The sequence below is a fragment of the Carassius auratus genome, chromosome 16 (assembly GCF_003368295.1).
Source record: "Carassius auratus strain Wakin chromosome 16, ASM336829v1, whole genome shotgun sequence".
NCBI classification, from domain to species: domain Eukaryota; kingdom Metazoa; phylum Chordata; class Actinopteri; order Cypriniformes; family Cyprinidae; genus Carassius; species Carassius auratus.
This window is the reverse complement of record NC_039258.1, coordinates 8,962,504-8,980,844: the sequence shown is the minus strand read 5'-3', so window position 1 is coordinate 8,980,844 and position 18,341 is coordinate 8,962,504. Positions and strand designations below refer to the sequence as shown.

At 36.4% G+C, this 18,341-nt stretch overlaps 2 protein-coding genes across 2 annotated transcripts; both read left to right on the top strand.

The window, feature by feature from the left end:
• The first annotated feature begins 2,989 nt into the window (after positions 1-2,989).
• LOC113116013 (gap junction alpha-9 protein-like) lies at positions 2,990-6,356 on the top strand. Its single transcript, XM_026283829.1, has 2 exons — positions 2,990-3,101; positions 4,781-6,356. Exon 2 carries the CDS (start codon positions 4,803-4,805, stop codon positions 6,297-6,299), a length of 1,497 nt encoding a protein of 498 aa, XP_026139614.1. The 5' UTR covers positions 2,990-3,101; positions 4,781-4,802; the 3' UTR covers positions 6,300-6,356.
• A 2,205-nt stretch (positions 6,357-8,561) lies between these two features.
• On the top strand, positions 8,562-16,467 carry LOC113116014 (ras-related GTP-binding protein C-like). The gene is made up of 7 exons (XM_026283830.1): positions 8,562-8,926; positions 10,059-10,262; positions 11,192-11,391; positions 13,060-13,174; positions 13,469-13,611; positions 14,770-14,918; positions 15,000-16,467. The coding sequence occupies exons 1-7, from the start codon at positions 8,747-8,749 to the stop codon at positions 15,149-15,151; spliced, it is 1,143 nt and encodes a 380-aa protein (XP_026139615.1). The 5' UTR covers positions 8,562-8,746; the 3' UTR covers positions 15,152-16,467.
• Positions 16,468-18,341: the final 1,874 nt, after the last annotated feature.

The window sequence follows — 18,341 nt, the reverse complement described above, 5'->3', positions numbered from 1 at the left end:
AATTTGAGTGTGAAGTAAAAGCTGTGTTATCGGAAAGCATCCCACAACGACTGCTGTCCTCTGTCCCTCTGTTCTAATTAGCTGATGGTAGTTCTCCCAAACAGATCATCGATTGCTGGCCAATATGGATACAGTGTTCTTGCCAGGCTAAACCGAACATTCCAGGTATTTTCAGTTCACGCAAAAGTCTATTTGAACTGTTTTGATTACAAATGAGTTACTATGATATTTATGGCACTTCAATGTTAACTGAGGTCCTTCTTAATTATACGGTGCATTTGCTGCAGGGATAGCTTGTTAAAATAACTTACAAACCCCTATTCAGTTTTTTGTTCTTAATTTAACCTAAACTTCAGCCACATAGCACAAAATGGTTCACTGGTCTTTCAAGCATGATGTCATAAAGCGATCTTATTATTTACTAATGGTAGTCCTGACCCAATAAACTGAATATCTGTGTGATATTAAGTATTCAGTGCATATCAGTGCAATTTACAGAAATATCCTATACCTGGTGTGACCTGGAAGTCCTCAAAGGGCATTTAAGGATGAGAAAAGAGGGGCATTGGCTGTGAGGCTGCATTTCCACTTTATTGACCAATCAGAAGAACTTTCCAGGACAAACAAAAATTTGGGTTGTGAATCAAATCAGTGTGTGAGACTCCCACCCCTGGAATAATATGTATTAATCTAATTCTGGGCTATTCTTAGAGCTTAAGTGACTATGTCCGGGGCTGTGTTTTCAACTAAATATTCACCAATTTTCAACTAAATATACTAAATATTCACCAAGTAATCACGAGCAACGACTGCTGAAAAATCAGTTTTGAACGTCACAGCAGTAAGGCAAGTTTATTTATATAGCACATTTCATACACAATGTTAATACAAAGTGCTTTACATAAAAGAAAGTAAAATAATCACAATAAAACAAGGAATATAAAAACTTTTAAAATGATTTAAAAATTGATTTAAAATTAAAGCAATTCAAAATAGAAAATGATACAAATCAGTGCAATCACAATCAGCTCAGACGTTGCACAGTGCTCATTCACTAAATGCACAGCTAAACAGATGAGTTTTGAGTCTAGATTTAAATGTGGCTTATGTTTTAGCCCATCTGATCTCTTCTGGACGCTGGTTCTAACTCTGGGTGGCATAATAATAGACAATAATAGCTAAAAGAGGACCCCCCCCCCTTTTTTTTTGAGAACCCATTGGTATTTCTAACTGACTTGATCATAATGATCTGATTGGTCTGTTAGATTTATATTCAGCGAGCATATCTGCAATAAATTATTTAATATTTTTATATAATCATTTAATGTAACATTTTTAATTCTATACATTAATCACTATAACATTAATTTCATATTTTAATAACTTAAATAACTACATAAAATATATAAATAACACAATATTTCTTAATATTTTAATATAGTATATATTACTGATTTTACATTATTTCTAATCAAATGCAGCCTTGGCGAGCATAATAGACCTCATAATAGACCTCTTACAGACCTCAATCATTTCAAATGTATTGTATATTTAACTTTTATGCAAAATGGTCATTTTGTTCTCGCTGATCTACACTAACTTGTTGACATAATGATACATAAATGATATACATATAGAATATAACTACTGAATTAGGCTCAGATTTAGGTTATCAGAAAATTAATTTAAGTTTAGACTAGAATGGTCTTTAAGTATATATATATATATATATATATATATATATATATATATATATATATATATATATATATATATATATATTTTTTTTTTTTTTTTTTTTATTATAAATATATTTCCATGAAATAGTTACATTCTCAGCAGGGAGCATAAAATGCATTCAAGCCAACCTGACATATGCTGCTGCTTTTCTCTTTTTAAAAAATTACCAAAGGTTTAATTTAGCTACTCATTAGAGTCATGCCTAGTCTGAATCATATTGTGTAATAAAGAGGCTCACTCACTACATTAATTAGGACTTGCCTGATATGCCCCTAAATAGATTTTGCAGGCCTTGGATGAAACCAACCAACTGCATAGTTAGTGAGCGTAATGGGGTTGCACCATTGATTTCTTTTAAATGGAATAAAATATCACCACAACTAGGAGAGACAACTTAATTACACTGGGCTGGACCCAGCAGAGTATGAAATCGGACATGACCGATTGATTGCTTCCCAAAGTATTGACTACTGAAAGTAGTGCCAACATGTGGCCAAATGCCATTAGAAAGCATTGCATTTAGCTGTGAACACATTCATGGAAAAGAATAAACAATACCTCTTTGCCTTGCTAGAATAAAACAAGTCATTGTTTGTTTATATGTGCTTAAAAGAACTGACAGGCCTTCATTTCTCTGTATAAAATGTGGAAGTCCACCAGCAGAGTTGTGCACATGCATTTAGTTCATCACACTTGGGCTATTTCTGCAATTCAGCAGAAAAATCATTCAGTAATGGGTGTTAACTAGCAATCAAACATGTAAGACTGATTAAGAAGCGGTGCATAAGAGCATGAAGAGTATCCGAGCCTTAAATTCATACAGAAGAGGGCTTTATAATTCCACAATGTTTTATTTACGCATGGCATCCACTGGGTTGGCAAGCTGAATCAATTCAGGGTTCACTTCATCATATTTATAGTGGAGTACTGGTTATTGACGCACTGAGATACAGAAGCAGTGCTCTTGCCAACAGGCCCCTGCGTATTTGGAAACCCTCTTTTGGTGCCAACAGAGAGGAAAGAAAGGGTCACAAAAGTTCAGGTGATGTGCTGCGTCAGATGAGCAGGTCACCAACGATTTTTAATATTTTGGCAGCCTCATCGCGCTTGTATGACCCGAGGGGATCTAAAGCACCGGCAGTCTGTCCATACAGCTGTAAGGTAAATGGCATCGGCTTGCGCATTGATTTCTCCTGCATGGCTATAAGTTGGCAGCAAGAAGACCTACTTGTTTTGTGTTTAGTCAAGACCTCAATAATGATCAGGATGGCAAGAGTCTTTTAGTACTTAACAATGTGTAGGCTGGAGTAGCTTTTGAGTTACCATGAGGATTTACTTCATTTTCTCCTTATTTGTTAAAGGTATGTTGGTGTTTTACTGTTTATTTATCTATGTTTAATTTAACAATAGACCATCTACACATTCAATTTTTTAGATTAGATTCAACTTTATTGTCATTATGCAGAGTACAATTACAGAGCTAATTAAATGCAGTTGGCATCTAACCAGAAGTGCAAGAATATAGTTTCATATATAGAATATATAGTTTTATATACATAAAAGTGCAGAGTAAGTAAATCTATGATATACAGAATGTACAGTGGAGTTGCTATATACAACATTGATCAGAGTAAATACAGAATATAAATATGAATGCAATGTAGGGATTGTATGTACATTATGAACAGCAATGAAGGATTATATATACATTATGAACAACAGGAACGTGAGAACAGTGGTAATAAATACAGTTGGATGAATGTGCAAAAAATATTGTTGAACAATGTATTCTATGCAAAATAACAGTAGTGCAATATTTTTTACAAATATATTTTACTTTGCTTGTACAGTAACAACTATAGATGGTTTATAGTGTAATACCTTTAACCATATGCAGTCTGTGCAAAAATATGAATAGTGCAAATAATGTATGTAAAGTACTGTGACCAGTGCAGTAAATGAGCGGGTGCAGGTTAGATTGGACATCAACACAGCATTAGACTGACAGACTGCCTACATTTTGTAGCAATATATGTTTTGTAAATTATTTAATGTTTTTAGTGATGTCAGAGAAGCCAGTGAAAAATATTAGATTTTTTTTTTAGGATTCTAATTATACCAAAATTTATAATATACCATATTTGGGATTAACTGTAAAAGTTTTGTTGGAGTGATTTAGTGTTTATGACTGGACTTTATCATATACCTGATTCTGCAATGATTTGAAGCTTGCAATTGAGACTTTTTTTTTCATGTAGTTTTAGTCTGGCAACACATTTTGTGTATCTTTATTTTATTACTTACTATTTAAAAAAAAGTTTTTAGTGTATGCATTTATATAACTATACTTGGGTTACTCTAAAATGTTCTTAGTTTCTAAGTTAGTAAAGTTTCTTTTAGTTGGTAAAATGTTGATTTAAAATAAAAGTGACTGTAATGATGAAAGTGATACAAGTCCGTTAATAGTCTGGTACACAATTTGGTTTTATTTGAATGCATTTTAATATTCTAATGCATCCACTAGTCCATTTTATTCTTTTGGCACTCTTTTTTTCTCTTTCTGGAGGTTTTTAGATACAATTGAAAGGAAACTACCAAATACAAAATTGACAAGAGAAGAAACGGGCTAACAAAGAAATATCTGGCAAAAAGAAATCTATAGATGGGACATTAAATTAGATTGCAAACATGTTTTTATTTCAAGGTTTATTATAGTATGTAGCAGTGCAATGAGGAATCAGGTCTTTATGTATATTACTGTGTGTTGTTAGCAGATTAAGTTTATTGGAAGCTTTGATTTGTCTTTCTTGAGTAAAATTATTCTATTTTGTTTTAGTCGGTGCAATGAATAAGAATATTTCTTGGTGTTTGGATATAGCTAGTGTAGTCAAGTCTCTACGTATCGGTACGTTACGGACATATTGGGAAGTGGAGGTCAAGGATCTCTGGTAGCCTACTCGAAAATGAGCATGCTGAACATATTGACTGAGCCCCACAGTGCAATTTCATGATTCTTGCTCCCCATTTATGCTTTTTACAGACACAAAAATGCCAGAGTAAAAATGGGTGACTGGAACTTTCTTGGTGGGATTCTAGAGGAGGTGCATATCCACTCCACAATGGTGGGGAAAATCTGGCTGACCATCCTCTTCATCTTCCGCATGCTGGTGCTTGGTGTGGCGGCGGAGGATGTGTGGAACGACGAACAGGCTGACTTTATCTGCAACACCGAGCAGCCTGGCTGCCGTAACGTCTGCTATGACAAAGCCTTCCCCATTTCCCTCATCCGTTACTGGGTGCTGCAGGTCATTTTTGTTTCTTCCCCCTCGCTGGTGTACATGGGCCATGCTCTCTACCGCCTCCGAGCCCTTGAAAAAGAACGTCAGCGCAAGAAATTGGCACTGAGACGTGAACTGGAGGCTGTGGACATAGAGATGGCAGAGGTACGACGCAAAATAGAACGTGAGCTTCGGCAGATCGACCAGGGGAAGCTAAATAAAGCTCCCTTGAGAGGGTCTCTTCTACGCACCTACGTAGCTCACATAGTCACCCGCTCGGCTGTAGAGGTGGGTTTTATGACCGGACAATATGTTCTGTATGGGTTTCATCTAAATCCGCTCTACAAATGTGAGCGGGAGCCCTGTCCGAATGCAGTGGACTGCTTTGTGTCTCGACCCACCGAGAAAAGCGTCTTCATGGTGTTCATGCAATGCATAGCTGCCATCTCATTGTTTCTCAACATCCTGGAGATCATGCACCTGGGCTACAAGAAGCTTAAAAAGGTCATCTTGAACTACTACCCGCAGCTGAGGGATGATCTCGATGACAGCTACTATCCAAACAAGCTGAAGAAAGATTCCGTGGTGCATCAGACATGCACTGGCACCTCCACTGGCCGCAAGACCACCATTGCTTCAGCACCCAGTGGATACAACCTTCTTCTCGAGAGACCACCTGATGGAAACGCCTACCCTCCTTTGATCAACCCATCCTCTGCTTTCTTGCCCGTTCAGAGTGCTATGCAAACCAAAGATGGTTCTGATGCACCAAAGTACTCACAGAACAGTCCCACAGAGCACAACAGCAATTCCAACAACACCAGCAGTGATACACGTTCCCCACCTTCCAACTCCGTCACGCCGCCAAAGCAAGATGAAGGGGAAGATTCTATCCACCCTCCACCTTTGTTCAAGAAAGGCCAGGAGTCTAAGACTTTAGACTCATCGAGCCATCCCAGGGAACCTTCTCACACATCATCCGGCGTGGGAAAGAAGCCGTGGAAGGTCAGCGCACCCTGGAACTGCTCAACGGTGGTAGAAGGTAATGGCTCAGACACGGATTCCTCGGAAGGTGCTAAGGCCCGCTGTCCCTACGCCGCTGTGCGAGCTCGTACTTCATCCAGGTCTGATTCCAAAGTGAGCAGGCCCACTTCTCCCGATTCAATAGAAGAATCCAGCTCCGAGTCACGGCATAGTCCAAGAGCATCACCGAGCCATCGTGCCTCATTGGCCAGCAGTTCCAGTAGCAGACGAGCAGCTCCTACAGACCTACAGATATGAGAAAAACTCAATATAGGCTTTCATTGTTGATGTTAGCCATGTTATTTTTACAGTTACAATATATTGATTAAAAACTAGTTTTATATTCAACTCTATAACGTTGTGGAACTCCTTAATGGATTGTTTTCACTCTCTTTTTACATATCAATTTAGCAGTACACACTGACAGTGTATTTCATTAACAACAACAATATGTCTGGACATGTCTCTTCCTGTATCAGAAGTCAAAATGATGCAATGGTAAAAATAATTATAATTACACATTGTGCTTTAATACAGCAACTGTAAAAATCTTCAAAAATATGATGTTGTGGAAAAAAAATTGTTTTATGTGCATATGTCATATTAACAGATAATAAACTGGTCTGATTCACAATGCAATTAAACCAGATATCAAATCTTTATTTAAGTCTGTCTTTTCTAAGCATATGGACGACCAGCATTTCTAAATTAGGAATCTAAGAAAGATTAAACAAATGGAATAAATATTTTTTTTCTAGCTGACTCATATTAATATTAGTATGATGATGAGAATTTAGATATGCTTTGATCAGCAAAATAAAGCTGGTTTAGAACCTTAAGGCTAAAGTTGCTGCTACTGTTTGTACCAAAGTTGTAAAGTACCAAAAGAAGCCAAAACAGTTTCTTCCCACAGGCTTGAAACTAACTTATTACACCACAAAATTAAAATGTTATTACTTTTTGTATTATTATAGTTTTGTACTTTTTTTGTGTGTTGTCTGTTGCTGTTATTGTCATCGCTTCATGTCATACTACGGCACTAAAGAAAGTAGCCTATTTATATGAAGCTATTCTTGCTCTTGTCTTACACTTGATTGTTAAGAGAAGAATCACAGAGAAGAAGGAAGCTGTCCCCTCACATTAAAAGAGGAAAGATAGAGCCATTTGAAAATTGTTCTTATCATTTTAACAAGATCCAGTGTATTAATAATGCAGCTCAAAAAATGTTAAGGACTCACAGCACCATCTACTGGACTAAAGCCTTTTGATATATATATTTTGAATACTCCAAGTAATTTATATTCTGATTTAAAAATGTTAGAAATTAAATGCTCCTCTAATTTGAGGAACTGATTAACTGGGTTGGTTATACTTCCTGGTTGTTTTAGAGAAGGAAAGCATGAAAGAATAACAAAATGAACAAAACACAACCCATGTTTGTTTAGATGAACCTGGTTTGTAAGACAGTTGTATATTCCTGTTCAGCTTTTGAATTGAAAGCTTTTATAATTATCATTTCAAGAAATCTGAATTAAGATCTAATCCTTTATACTTTCTTTGGTGGCATCCTAACCACAAAAATATAATCTTTTAAATGTATCTTTTTTTTTCAATTTAATTGACCTGTGCTACTAGAAGCTAAAGTGCAGCAGTTTTGTAATCTGATTATTCAGTACAGCTGTGCATATACTGTAGTAAAAGTAACAACAACATTGGCTTTATTCTGCCATGTGACACATTGGTCAATCACTTGTTATTGTCTGGAGGCCTAACCTTTAATCAGTACACATATCAGTTATGTGTGACATAATTTTCATTATTACATTAAACAACAGCCCAAATGATTAACATATTTACATGGTAAATGGATATGACCAGAGCATAACAAATGACCAGAGATGTTAATTCCAGTTTACCCATCTGAAAGATTATGCCTGTGTTATTTCATAAAATATATCATATCATAATAGGCTACAAGTACTGCTACCATATTTGGCATGCATAACCTAATGTTAAAATGGTATAATAACCAATGTATTAAATATAAAGTTAATATAATAAAATATAATTAAATCAATCAATCACTAGCTACTTTCACTTATTTATTTGATTCTTCTTTTTTTAAGAAATTTAATGCATTTTGTTTCATATCTAAGAACAAAATCTGCCCACTTATCTTGGAAAATGGGATTAAACCACTCATCTATATAATATACGTGTCTATTATAGATCAGCGGATTAAATGTACATTTATAAAAGAAAATTCATAAACATTAAACATGTAAGTTACCAACAAATCTTTATCAGCATTTCAAGGTAAGAAATACCATTTCAGGTGAAAGGTCGGAAAAAACAGCCATTCACACAAATCCGTTAGTCAGGTGACCATCAGGCACATGACTTGCAACGATCCACCCGCATTTCAATAGCTTAGTAGAGTGACACCTTAGTTATCCAATCAGCGTACGAGTTCCCCGGCGGCCATCCAATTACACTCGAGTGTCGTTCTTAAGTGGGCGTTTATTCGAGAAGGGAAACACAAGAGACTGAACTAAGATTTAAAGGAGAGTCCATAATAAGTTTGCTCTCACCTATTTCTGCGATACTAAGGTTTTATGTTTGTTCGTTGAGCATTAATTTCGTGCCGGTTGGATTACTAATAACCGGCCGGGTTAGATTTTAAAGGGGTTGGGGAGGGGGTTAACATGTCTATCCAGTACGAGGCACCGCTGGCGGACAGCTACGGGGTGGCGGACTCGTTTCCCAAAGATTTCGGATATGGAGAAGAAGAAGGAGACATTGAGGACAGTCCTACTCCCTCCGACAGCAAACCAAGAATCCTGCTAATGGGACTGAGGAGGAGCGGAAAGTCCTCTATCCAGAAGGTAGGAGGAAGAGATGATATTTAGACCGTTTATTTTATCCTCCCTGCGGACTTCTTGGCCAAGCGAGTTAGAACCGGGACAGAGCCGCTCCAGGCTGCCCTGCTGCCACTGGGCACGGGCAAGATCACCACCCAGAGCCCTTACAGCCAAACTATTTCTTAAGCACTTCTGGATTTATCAAGCTGGATGCCATACAGGCCTAAATGCACCATTCGCATTCACTTGTCGAAGAAGTATATAAGTGGCATATGCGTGCCATGTTAATGTTGTGATAACTCACCCGGCACGTTATTTCTCATCCTTCACCACACCCTCTCAACACAGATGATGCAGATCATGCAAACAGAAATGGTTGACTAGAAGACACCTTTCCGATTTTTAGAAGTAACCTAGTCCATTCCTGGGGACCATCTACCGTCTTTGTGTATCTTATAAACAACTGGTATTCATTTCTTATAAATTGTGTAACATTAAGTGCATCTCGTGTATGTTATTAATCGTGTTGGTTTAGGAAATAAAGCCATTAAAGATGCACTCAGTAATTGTGGCTAATTTAAAAATGCACACAAAGTAGTGCATCACATGGAATGAAACTTGACACAGTCTACTAGAAAAAGCTGTTTTATGGTACATGGAGCGGGTCGCCCCCTCTTGGGCGCTGCCATGGTGATGTCACATGACATACTGTGCCATGTAATTGATTGAGAGACAACTATTGATTAAAAACTGTAGTAAGATTAAGTTTGTCTTATGTAGCATTTAAATAAAAACATGCATATAAAAATACCAAACATTAAAACATCATACAAACAAGCAATTCCTGTCAGTTGATAAATGCTGCATCATCAAGCACTGGACATGAACACATGACAGTCATAACTGCCATACTGTGAAACCATGAGTTATTACTCATATATATATAGATCAGTGTGTGAAACACACAAATGCCACAAGGAGAGAACTCATAAGCATGAGTTCTCCCTGAGAATTAAGTCTTGCCACCAGTAAGCTCCTCAAAGTCCATGAAGCATGTGACGGGGCATTTAGATTGATTTCACAACTGTCTGACTTTATCACTCTCCCACTGGAGGAATGCTGTAATGTACTGTGCAAAATGTTTTTGACTTATTAGGTGGTGTTTCATAAGATGTCCCCCAACGAGACCCTGTTTCTCGAGAGCACCAACAAGATCTATAAAGATGACATCTCCAGCAGCTCTTTTGTCAACTTCCAGATCTGGGACTTCCCTGGACAAGTGGACTTTTTTGATCCAACCTTTGACTACGAGATGATTTTCAGAGGAACTGGGGCCTTGATATTTGTCATCGACGCACAGGTGAAACAAGAAATTCAAAGCCTTGACACTAATTACTGTGCACCCCCCCCCCAGAAAATAGTGATGTAGTTCTGTCAGTAATTCGACTGGATTATTTTGTGAAATATTATAATTACAAAACGTGGCTGACTATGTTTTATTCATTGTTTGAGGCGGATAAAGCTGGGTTTCATAGTATTTGTGTTGGTTTGTTTTATGATATTTCAATAAGAAAGTAACTGTATTAATCAATCAAACTTATCAAAGTTGTCACTGCAAAAGGAAGGTTTTTGTTTTTACTTCCATAGTATGGAAAAAAACACGTAGGAACTCAATCGGCACGAAAACCTATGTTTGTTCACCTTCACCTACTGGTTTATCTACGTTTGTTAACATTCACCTACTTTTTTTATGAACTATACCTTTAATGGTTCTTAATAGCTGGCTTATTTAAATCTTGGCATTGAGGCCAGATATTCTGGTTTCATTTAATTGTATGTTGTTTGTCATTGAGGCTTAGATCATTGGATCACATTGGCTTAAGGTGAAAATAGGTACAAGATTGACTTGTGCTGATAAAGGGAAGTCCGTGCTGTTTTCTCTCAGCCCTTTAGTTCAGCTGAAAGTTATTTTAAAGGATATGATCGATTAGATGGCAGATTTGCAAACCCTTTTACAAGTGGAAGTCTCAACTACAGCAGTGTGTGCTATATCACACAAAAAGATGTGTTATTTTATCAAGAAGAGCTGTTAAAGTTCTTCTGCTATTTCAAGAAACTTTCTTACATGATTTTTTTAGTTCTGCATCTGTATATAGTTATTTTTTTGTAAATATGTAAAATGCAACTTGTTTGGTAAACCTAAAGTATGGCATTTTCTCTAAACCTGGCCATCCTCTACATTGTACATTGGCAGCTCATACCATCTTGCCTTCTTCCTCTGTACCACAGGATGACTATGTGGAGGCCCTTGGTCGACTCCACCTCACAGTATCACGCGCCTACAGGGTCAACCCAGAGATCAACTTTGAAGTGTTTATCCATAAAGTAGATGGCCTGTCTGATGACCATAAGATCGAGACCCAGCGGGATATACACCAGAGGGCTAACGATGACCTGGCAGATGCCAGTTTAGAGAAACTACATCTCAGGTAATGTTTGCAGTTTTATTTCTAATGCTGTTTTTTGAATGTAATAGCCTACATCTTGAACCATATGTGCCACTATTTATGCGATATTAGAAGATGGAGCAGAAATCTACACTATTCTTAATTTTAAAATTCTGAAGAACATCAAATTAATTTGTGAATTTGAGGAAAACTAATTTCTGAAATCTGTAGATTTTTTTTACGTTACTAAAAGTGGAGAAACTTGTTAAGTCAGCGCTCTGGTGTTGACATAATAATGGATGTAATGGTTTGATGTCGAAAAGCAGTTCTCTGAGGAAATGGTGATGTTAGTTTTTATTTCACGAGCTCTATGTTAAATCTTAGCGATTATAGGCATTTGCAAAATTAATTTGGTTATGTGATTTTATGTCTGCTTAATCGTGCATTATCTGAAAATATTTGCATTTAACCTTGTATTATTTGTGATCCTGGACCACAAAACCAGTCGTAAGTCACATAGTTATTTTTTTAGCCATAGCTAACAATACATTGTATGAGGCAAAATTACAGATTTTTCTTTTATGCTAAAAATAATTAGGATATTAAGTAAAGATCATGTTCCATATATCAACTATTTCAAATTTTCCTATCGTTAATATAGCAACACTAAATTTGATTAGTAATATGAATTGCTAAGGACTTCATTTGGACAAATTTAAAGGTGTTTTTCTCTATTTTTTTTTTTTTTGCACCCATCCAGATTTTCAAATTGTTGTGTGTGTGTGTGTGTATATATATATATATATATATATATATATATATATATATATATATATATATATATATATATATATATATATATATAAAATATAAAATTTTGGTTGCTGTTTAGGCTATATAGTATTCTTATGTGTTGAAGTCATATTAGGAAAGCAAGAAGCTTGTTTTTCTTCAGCTCTGTTCACTACAGCACTATGAGTGTACAGTTCAAGGAGGCTTGAGTTGCCAGTGCCTCATGAACAACAGACAAGGGTGAATTTCAAGAATACTTGGCATGTTCTGCATACTGTGATCACCAGTGTCAAATCTCTCTGTGGTCTTAATAGCTAACACAACCCTGGTGATATGAATAGTTTTTTTAAGTAGGACAGAATAATACATGCTGCTGCCTCACTTAACCTTAATAATATAATCCTCAAATGAATTTGAATATTAGAATAACTCGCATTGCAGTTTCACAGTTTTGTCATTTTTCATAATTGGCATCTCCTGCCATTTCTTACAAGTTGCTTATTAAATTGCCACATCAGACCAGTGTGGCATTAGAAGATTTTTTTTAAGTTAAAGGTTGCTGTCCAACACAGCAGAGCTTTTATGCCACTTCTTTCCTGCTAGATTCTGGTGTCCTTTGTTTTGGTTACATTTCTATTCAATTGGCAACAGATCTGTTTACACTCTCTCCCAAATCTACAGTCAATAACATTATTTTCACATGAATACCCTACTAAGATTGGCATTTTGATCAAGAAGTGCATTTAACTGTTTGCCACTAACACACATCCATTGCAGTTGTCAGAAGTGAATGTTCAGTCCTGAGATATGTTTCAATTGTTTAAACATGTGCAACAAGGTCTGATCTGTGACAGATAATGGAGGAAAATTTTGTATGACATTCTGTCTAATCGAATGCCCCTTTTCTGTCCTCTACAGTTTCTATTTGACTAGTATATATGATCACTCCATCTTTGAGGCCTTCAGTAAAGTTGTCCAGAAGCTCATCCCTCAGCTTCCAACACTGGAGAACCTTCTCAACATCTTTATATCAGTATGTGTCTCTCCCTCAAGACTTCACAACGCTTCTAAATGGGTCATGCTGCGTTAATGATGGTTGCACCTTAATAAAAGTTCCAGTCCCTCTTTGGTCACTCCGTTATTGTCATTATGAAGAATATATTGTGTTGTTGTTGCTGCTGCGGTAGAAAAGGCTTATTCACTTTCCATCTCTGATGCAGTCATGCTCATGCATGTTTTATTATCCTCTCAATGCTGTAATATCCCATATCAGACCCTGCAGGGCATTATGCAATGTGTGAGTGTATGTGTGTTTCTCTGCAAATAGAATTCAGGGATTGAGAAGGCCTTCCTGTTTGATGTCGTCAGTAAGATTTACATCGCCACCGACAGTTCACCGGTGGACATGCAGTCCTATGAGCTTTGCTGCGACATGATCGATGTGGTCATCGACGTCTCCTGTATTTACGGGTGAGCCTTGTATAATATTTCTACTTTCATATTGGAGTACATGCACAATACATACAAACATCTATCCAATGGCTCCAATTTCACTCAGATCTTTTACATGAGTGCGGTTTAAATTGTATATTCCCCAAATTCTCTTAACTTGTAAAACCTACTAATATCCTTTATTTGTGGATATGTTTTTAAACTATGGAAATGCGACAGACAATATATACCTTATTTTTATCTCTCACAGTGATCGCAAGCATTTTGAATTATCATTCAGTGATTTAAAATGTCTGTATATGACAAAAGTTAGATCTTGAATGGTGATAAAATTCCATTTTAATAATGCACTAGGAGTAAACTGTACACTGCCCTTCAGAGGCTACAGAAGATAGTTACATGTTTCAATAAATTAAATTTACATGTTACAAATAAATTGAATTTACATCGATCTTCAAATTCAATGTATTTTCATGTAAACATTGAACTTGATCTTCTGTAGCCACTAAAGGGCAGTACTAAATGGGTAAAAAAATATGATGTTTTGGCAATATAACAAAAATGTACACATCTCCATTCTGTTCAAACGTTATCACCCCCTGGCTCTTAATGCATGGTTTTTCCTTCTGGAGCATCAGTGATTGTTTGAACCTTCTGTAATAGTTGCATATGAGTCCCTCAGTTGTCTTCAATGTGAAAAGATGGATTTCAAAAGCATACAGTCATTGTTGGAAAGGGTTCAAATACACAACAATGCTGGAAAATCAAAGAATTTGTGGGAGCTGAAAGATTTTTCTGAAGAACGGCAGGCAGATTAACTGTTCAAGACAAACAAGGGACTCATGAACAACTATCACTAAACAAAAAAACAGGTAACAACACAGCATTAAGAATCAAGCAGATGTAAACTTTTGAATGGGGTCATTTTTATAATTTCAGCTATTAATTTTCTCTTGTGGACTGTTTAAACATTTTCTTTATGTGAAAAATCTTATTCAGGTCAGTACTAAATAAACAAAAAATGCTTTTTTTTAATGATCCCTCTTATTTTTGTAAAATAATTAAACATTGCAAATTCTGAAAGGGGATGTAAACTTTTGACCTCAACTGTATTCCTAATGTCATTTTTAGTATGCTTTTTGTCCGTTGCATTCTAAGCATGTTTCAATCACACAGATTAAAGGAGGATGGCAGTGGCAGTGCATATGATAAGGAGTCTATGGCCATCATCAAACTCAACAACACCACAGTGCTCTACCTAAAAGAGGTCACCAAGTTCCTTGCCCTGGTCTGCATCCTGAGAGAAGAGAGCTTTGAGCGCAAAGGTACACCACCGCAATAATTATAGTGATGCCTTTCAAACTAGCGGTTTTCGGTTGTTTTTAATTTTCCTTTCTGTGCCGCAGGATTAATAGACTACAATTTCCACTGTTTCCGGAAAGCCATTCATGAGGTGTTCGAGGTTGGTGGTTCTACCTCAAGGACAAGCAACCAGCCAGCTGGCACCCCTCTCCTGAAGACTGTTACGTTAAACGGAACCCCCAGGAGCACTGTGTAGAAAGATAGCGATAAAGACAATGATGAAAGTGTGGAGATGATGGATAAGGTAACAAAAGAGAGAGACTTCAGGATGAGCCACATTCTGAGTATGCAGACCATCATTACTGCTCCCAAATGCTTTATAAGCAAGCGTTTGAAAGTCACTAAAATAAACTTGCTGCAGTGGGTGGGGCAGAAATGTTATGTGGGTATGCTTGCAAAGCTACAGATGGATGGAAGGGAAGAGGCACAAAAGAAGGTGGAACACTTTTTTTGTGACTAAAAGGCATTAACAAACTGTTCCTCCAGAAAAGGCCGCAAACATGTAACAGTGCAAGTCACTTAGGAAAAAAACAAAAGCACAGCAAAAAACCAGCCGTCCCGCCTGACGACTTGGATGAATGCTGTATGATATGCTGCTGGTCACTTTCTGGTCACCAAGTTTAAATGCATAGCCGGTCTACTCCTCAACATGTGAATGTGGCAGACTTCTGTGAACATTTCTGGTGCACGAAATTTGAGTGTCCACTTCTGAAGCCTTATGTAAAGGAGGCCTGTCTGATGCAAGCCCCTAGTGCACACATGCACACTTGGTCACCTAAACAGCCCATGTATTGTGTATGAAAGATTAGTAAAGGGATTGAAATTTGGTTTTGAATTTGTCTCGTGTGTGTGTACACATATATGTATCCTGTGGAGAGAGTGGGTGGGTGTATTGCATATGCATCGGTTCGGGGCCCAGAGATGTTGTGAAGTCACACATGGGAGAGCGTTTGTGACTTCGAAAGAGCTGTACCATTTCATTCGACCTCTGGGACACTGTGATTGCACTTACCTCAGAGGATGTCAAGGATCCTACCTAACAAAATTCAAACTGCTATGCTGTACTGTTACCCTCCAGTAGCTCATGCAATCTGAGGGACATTGTAGGATGAAATTTGAATTACTTACATTCCGGTTCTGAGGTGCCAGTGCAGTTTTGCTCAGATTTAAAACTCACTCTTTGCTTTCACTCTTCCAATCAGCATGTTGTTTTTGATTCTGAAAAAAATCAGCTTTAAACAGAAATGAAGGATAACTTATGTAACAAGACGTGTAAATCAGTTAAAATCCATTCCATGCATGACCGTAGAGATGCTTCATATTGTTTCAAATCAACTCATTCTGTTTTAATTTCATTTAATGGGAACTAAATGAAATATGAAAAACACAAACTGATCTTCAAGCTTGCTTGTCATTCTTGTTTGTCAGAATACATATAGGACACAAATAATGCCTGTCTTTGCGTTTTGCCGAAGGTGTTATCATTCACAAAAAATAAAACGTACACACACTGGAAAGAGTATGCATGCTGTTATTGATTTGGTCCCATATTCAAGGTATAAAACCCTGCCTAATACTTACATACTGGGACCTTTCGTGTAAGAGATTGAGGACACTTGCTAAAAGGGGGAAAAAATATTGTGTACACATAATCTTCAAAGAACAGTTTGTTCAGAAATGAACATTGAAAAATAGGTTTGCTGTTGCTCCACAAACTCTTGACTCTTGCTAAATCTTCCGAGTCATACGTAATGTTGTGCGTCAAAATTTATTTCAAAATGTATTTCGGGCGGAAATGTAAGAAATGTAATATTCATATCCGCCCACTGATTCACAAACACAATCGTTATTTTGAACCAAATCTTTTCTAGTTCACACATCGGTCTGAATGATTCTAGAGTTTTGTGGAAGATTAATAATAATAATAATAATAATAATAACAGCTTAAATACATGATGTTTTGATAAACAAATCTATCATAAAAATTGGGAATATAACGTACTACTTATTCAACACTACTATTGCGCTATTTTTTTCTGATATATCTTATTTGTTCTCCTACTAGACTCAGGTCTGGAGAATTGTGCACAAGGGTGAGTTATAAACCTGTTAATTTTTGCTTAAACTATCCCTTTAGTACCATGCTCATGACTAAAACACTCCATCAATTATAGAGAATGATAACTTATGATTATATAATTTAGTTTTAAGTGAATTATTATAGAACACGTTCTAAAAAGATTAGTTGAACATTACCACTTTTTTGACTATTGGGGGCGCCAGAGTACTGCAATTAAATTGTCTCAACAAAGACACATGGGCTGAATTGGAAATATCTTACCACCATACCACTACAACAACTTTATAAGGTATAAATTGCAATAGGCTATTATGCTGCTCTAGTGCTGAGGTGCTTTCCATTCATTTGAATCAGTCATACCTCAAGTTAAACATCCTATTTTGTTTCCTTCATTTTTGTCCTTATGAAAAAGTACTAAAAAGCCTCATTAAACAATATAGGCCAACAATGTAAATAGCAGTCTAATAATAATTTAGGTAATCTTTCTATTTTTCTGAATGTTTAAGCTTAATTCAGTTTGATGAGAAGCCTAACACTATTGGCTAAGACACCATTACTCGAGCAGTCTTGTTAAATACGAGCTTGAATAACGCAGTAATATCACAAGAAGCCAATAAAAGCAGATATGCCTCGCAGCTACTGTCACGACTCATTACAAGACCCCCACATCTACGCAATTTACTGGCAATAAAACATTGACAGCATTTCTGTCCACTTCATTAAGCTCCTAATTTCTTGTAAAAATGTTGCATTAATCCTTTAAATGGCTACTGGTCTGGTGCACTGCAGAATTTTTGGTCAAAACAAGAAACACGCCATGCAAACTGTGGGTGAATTTTATTACAATTTTAGTTAATTCAGAGTCTGGTTTTGTTGTAAGGAATTTGTGTGCATCAAAAAAAAAAAAAAAAAAAAAAAAATATATATATATATATATATCCACCATTTATAGGCAGCGAGAATTAAGAGTAAGGCATTACCTATTAATTTAAAATGGTAACCACAGTTTCCCCCAAAGGCCAATTAGGCCTAATTACTTTACAGTTTATGGTTTTATTAAAGCAATATCACACTTGTTGCAATTGTTCTGAAGTGCTACATATAAGCATAATAGCCTATTTATTATATAATTATGTTTAAGTTGTCATTTACTTATAATCTTAATATCTGAATTGGCTAATTATGTCAGAAATGGTTCTTGTCTCACTGTATAGCTAATCATTATTAGGGTAATACCAAAATTAAAACGGGTTGTCATCAAACATAAGAGGCTTTCAGAATTGATCAGTTCTGTTTTTTAATATAT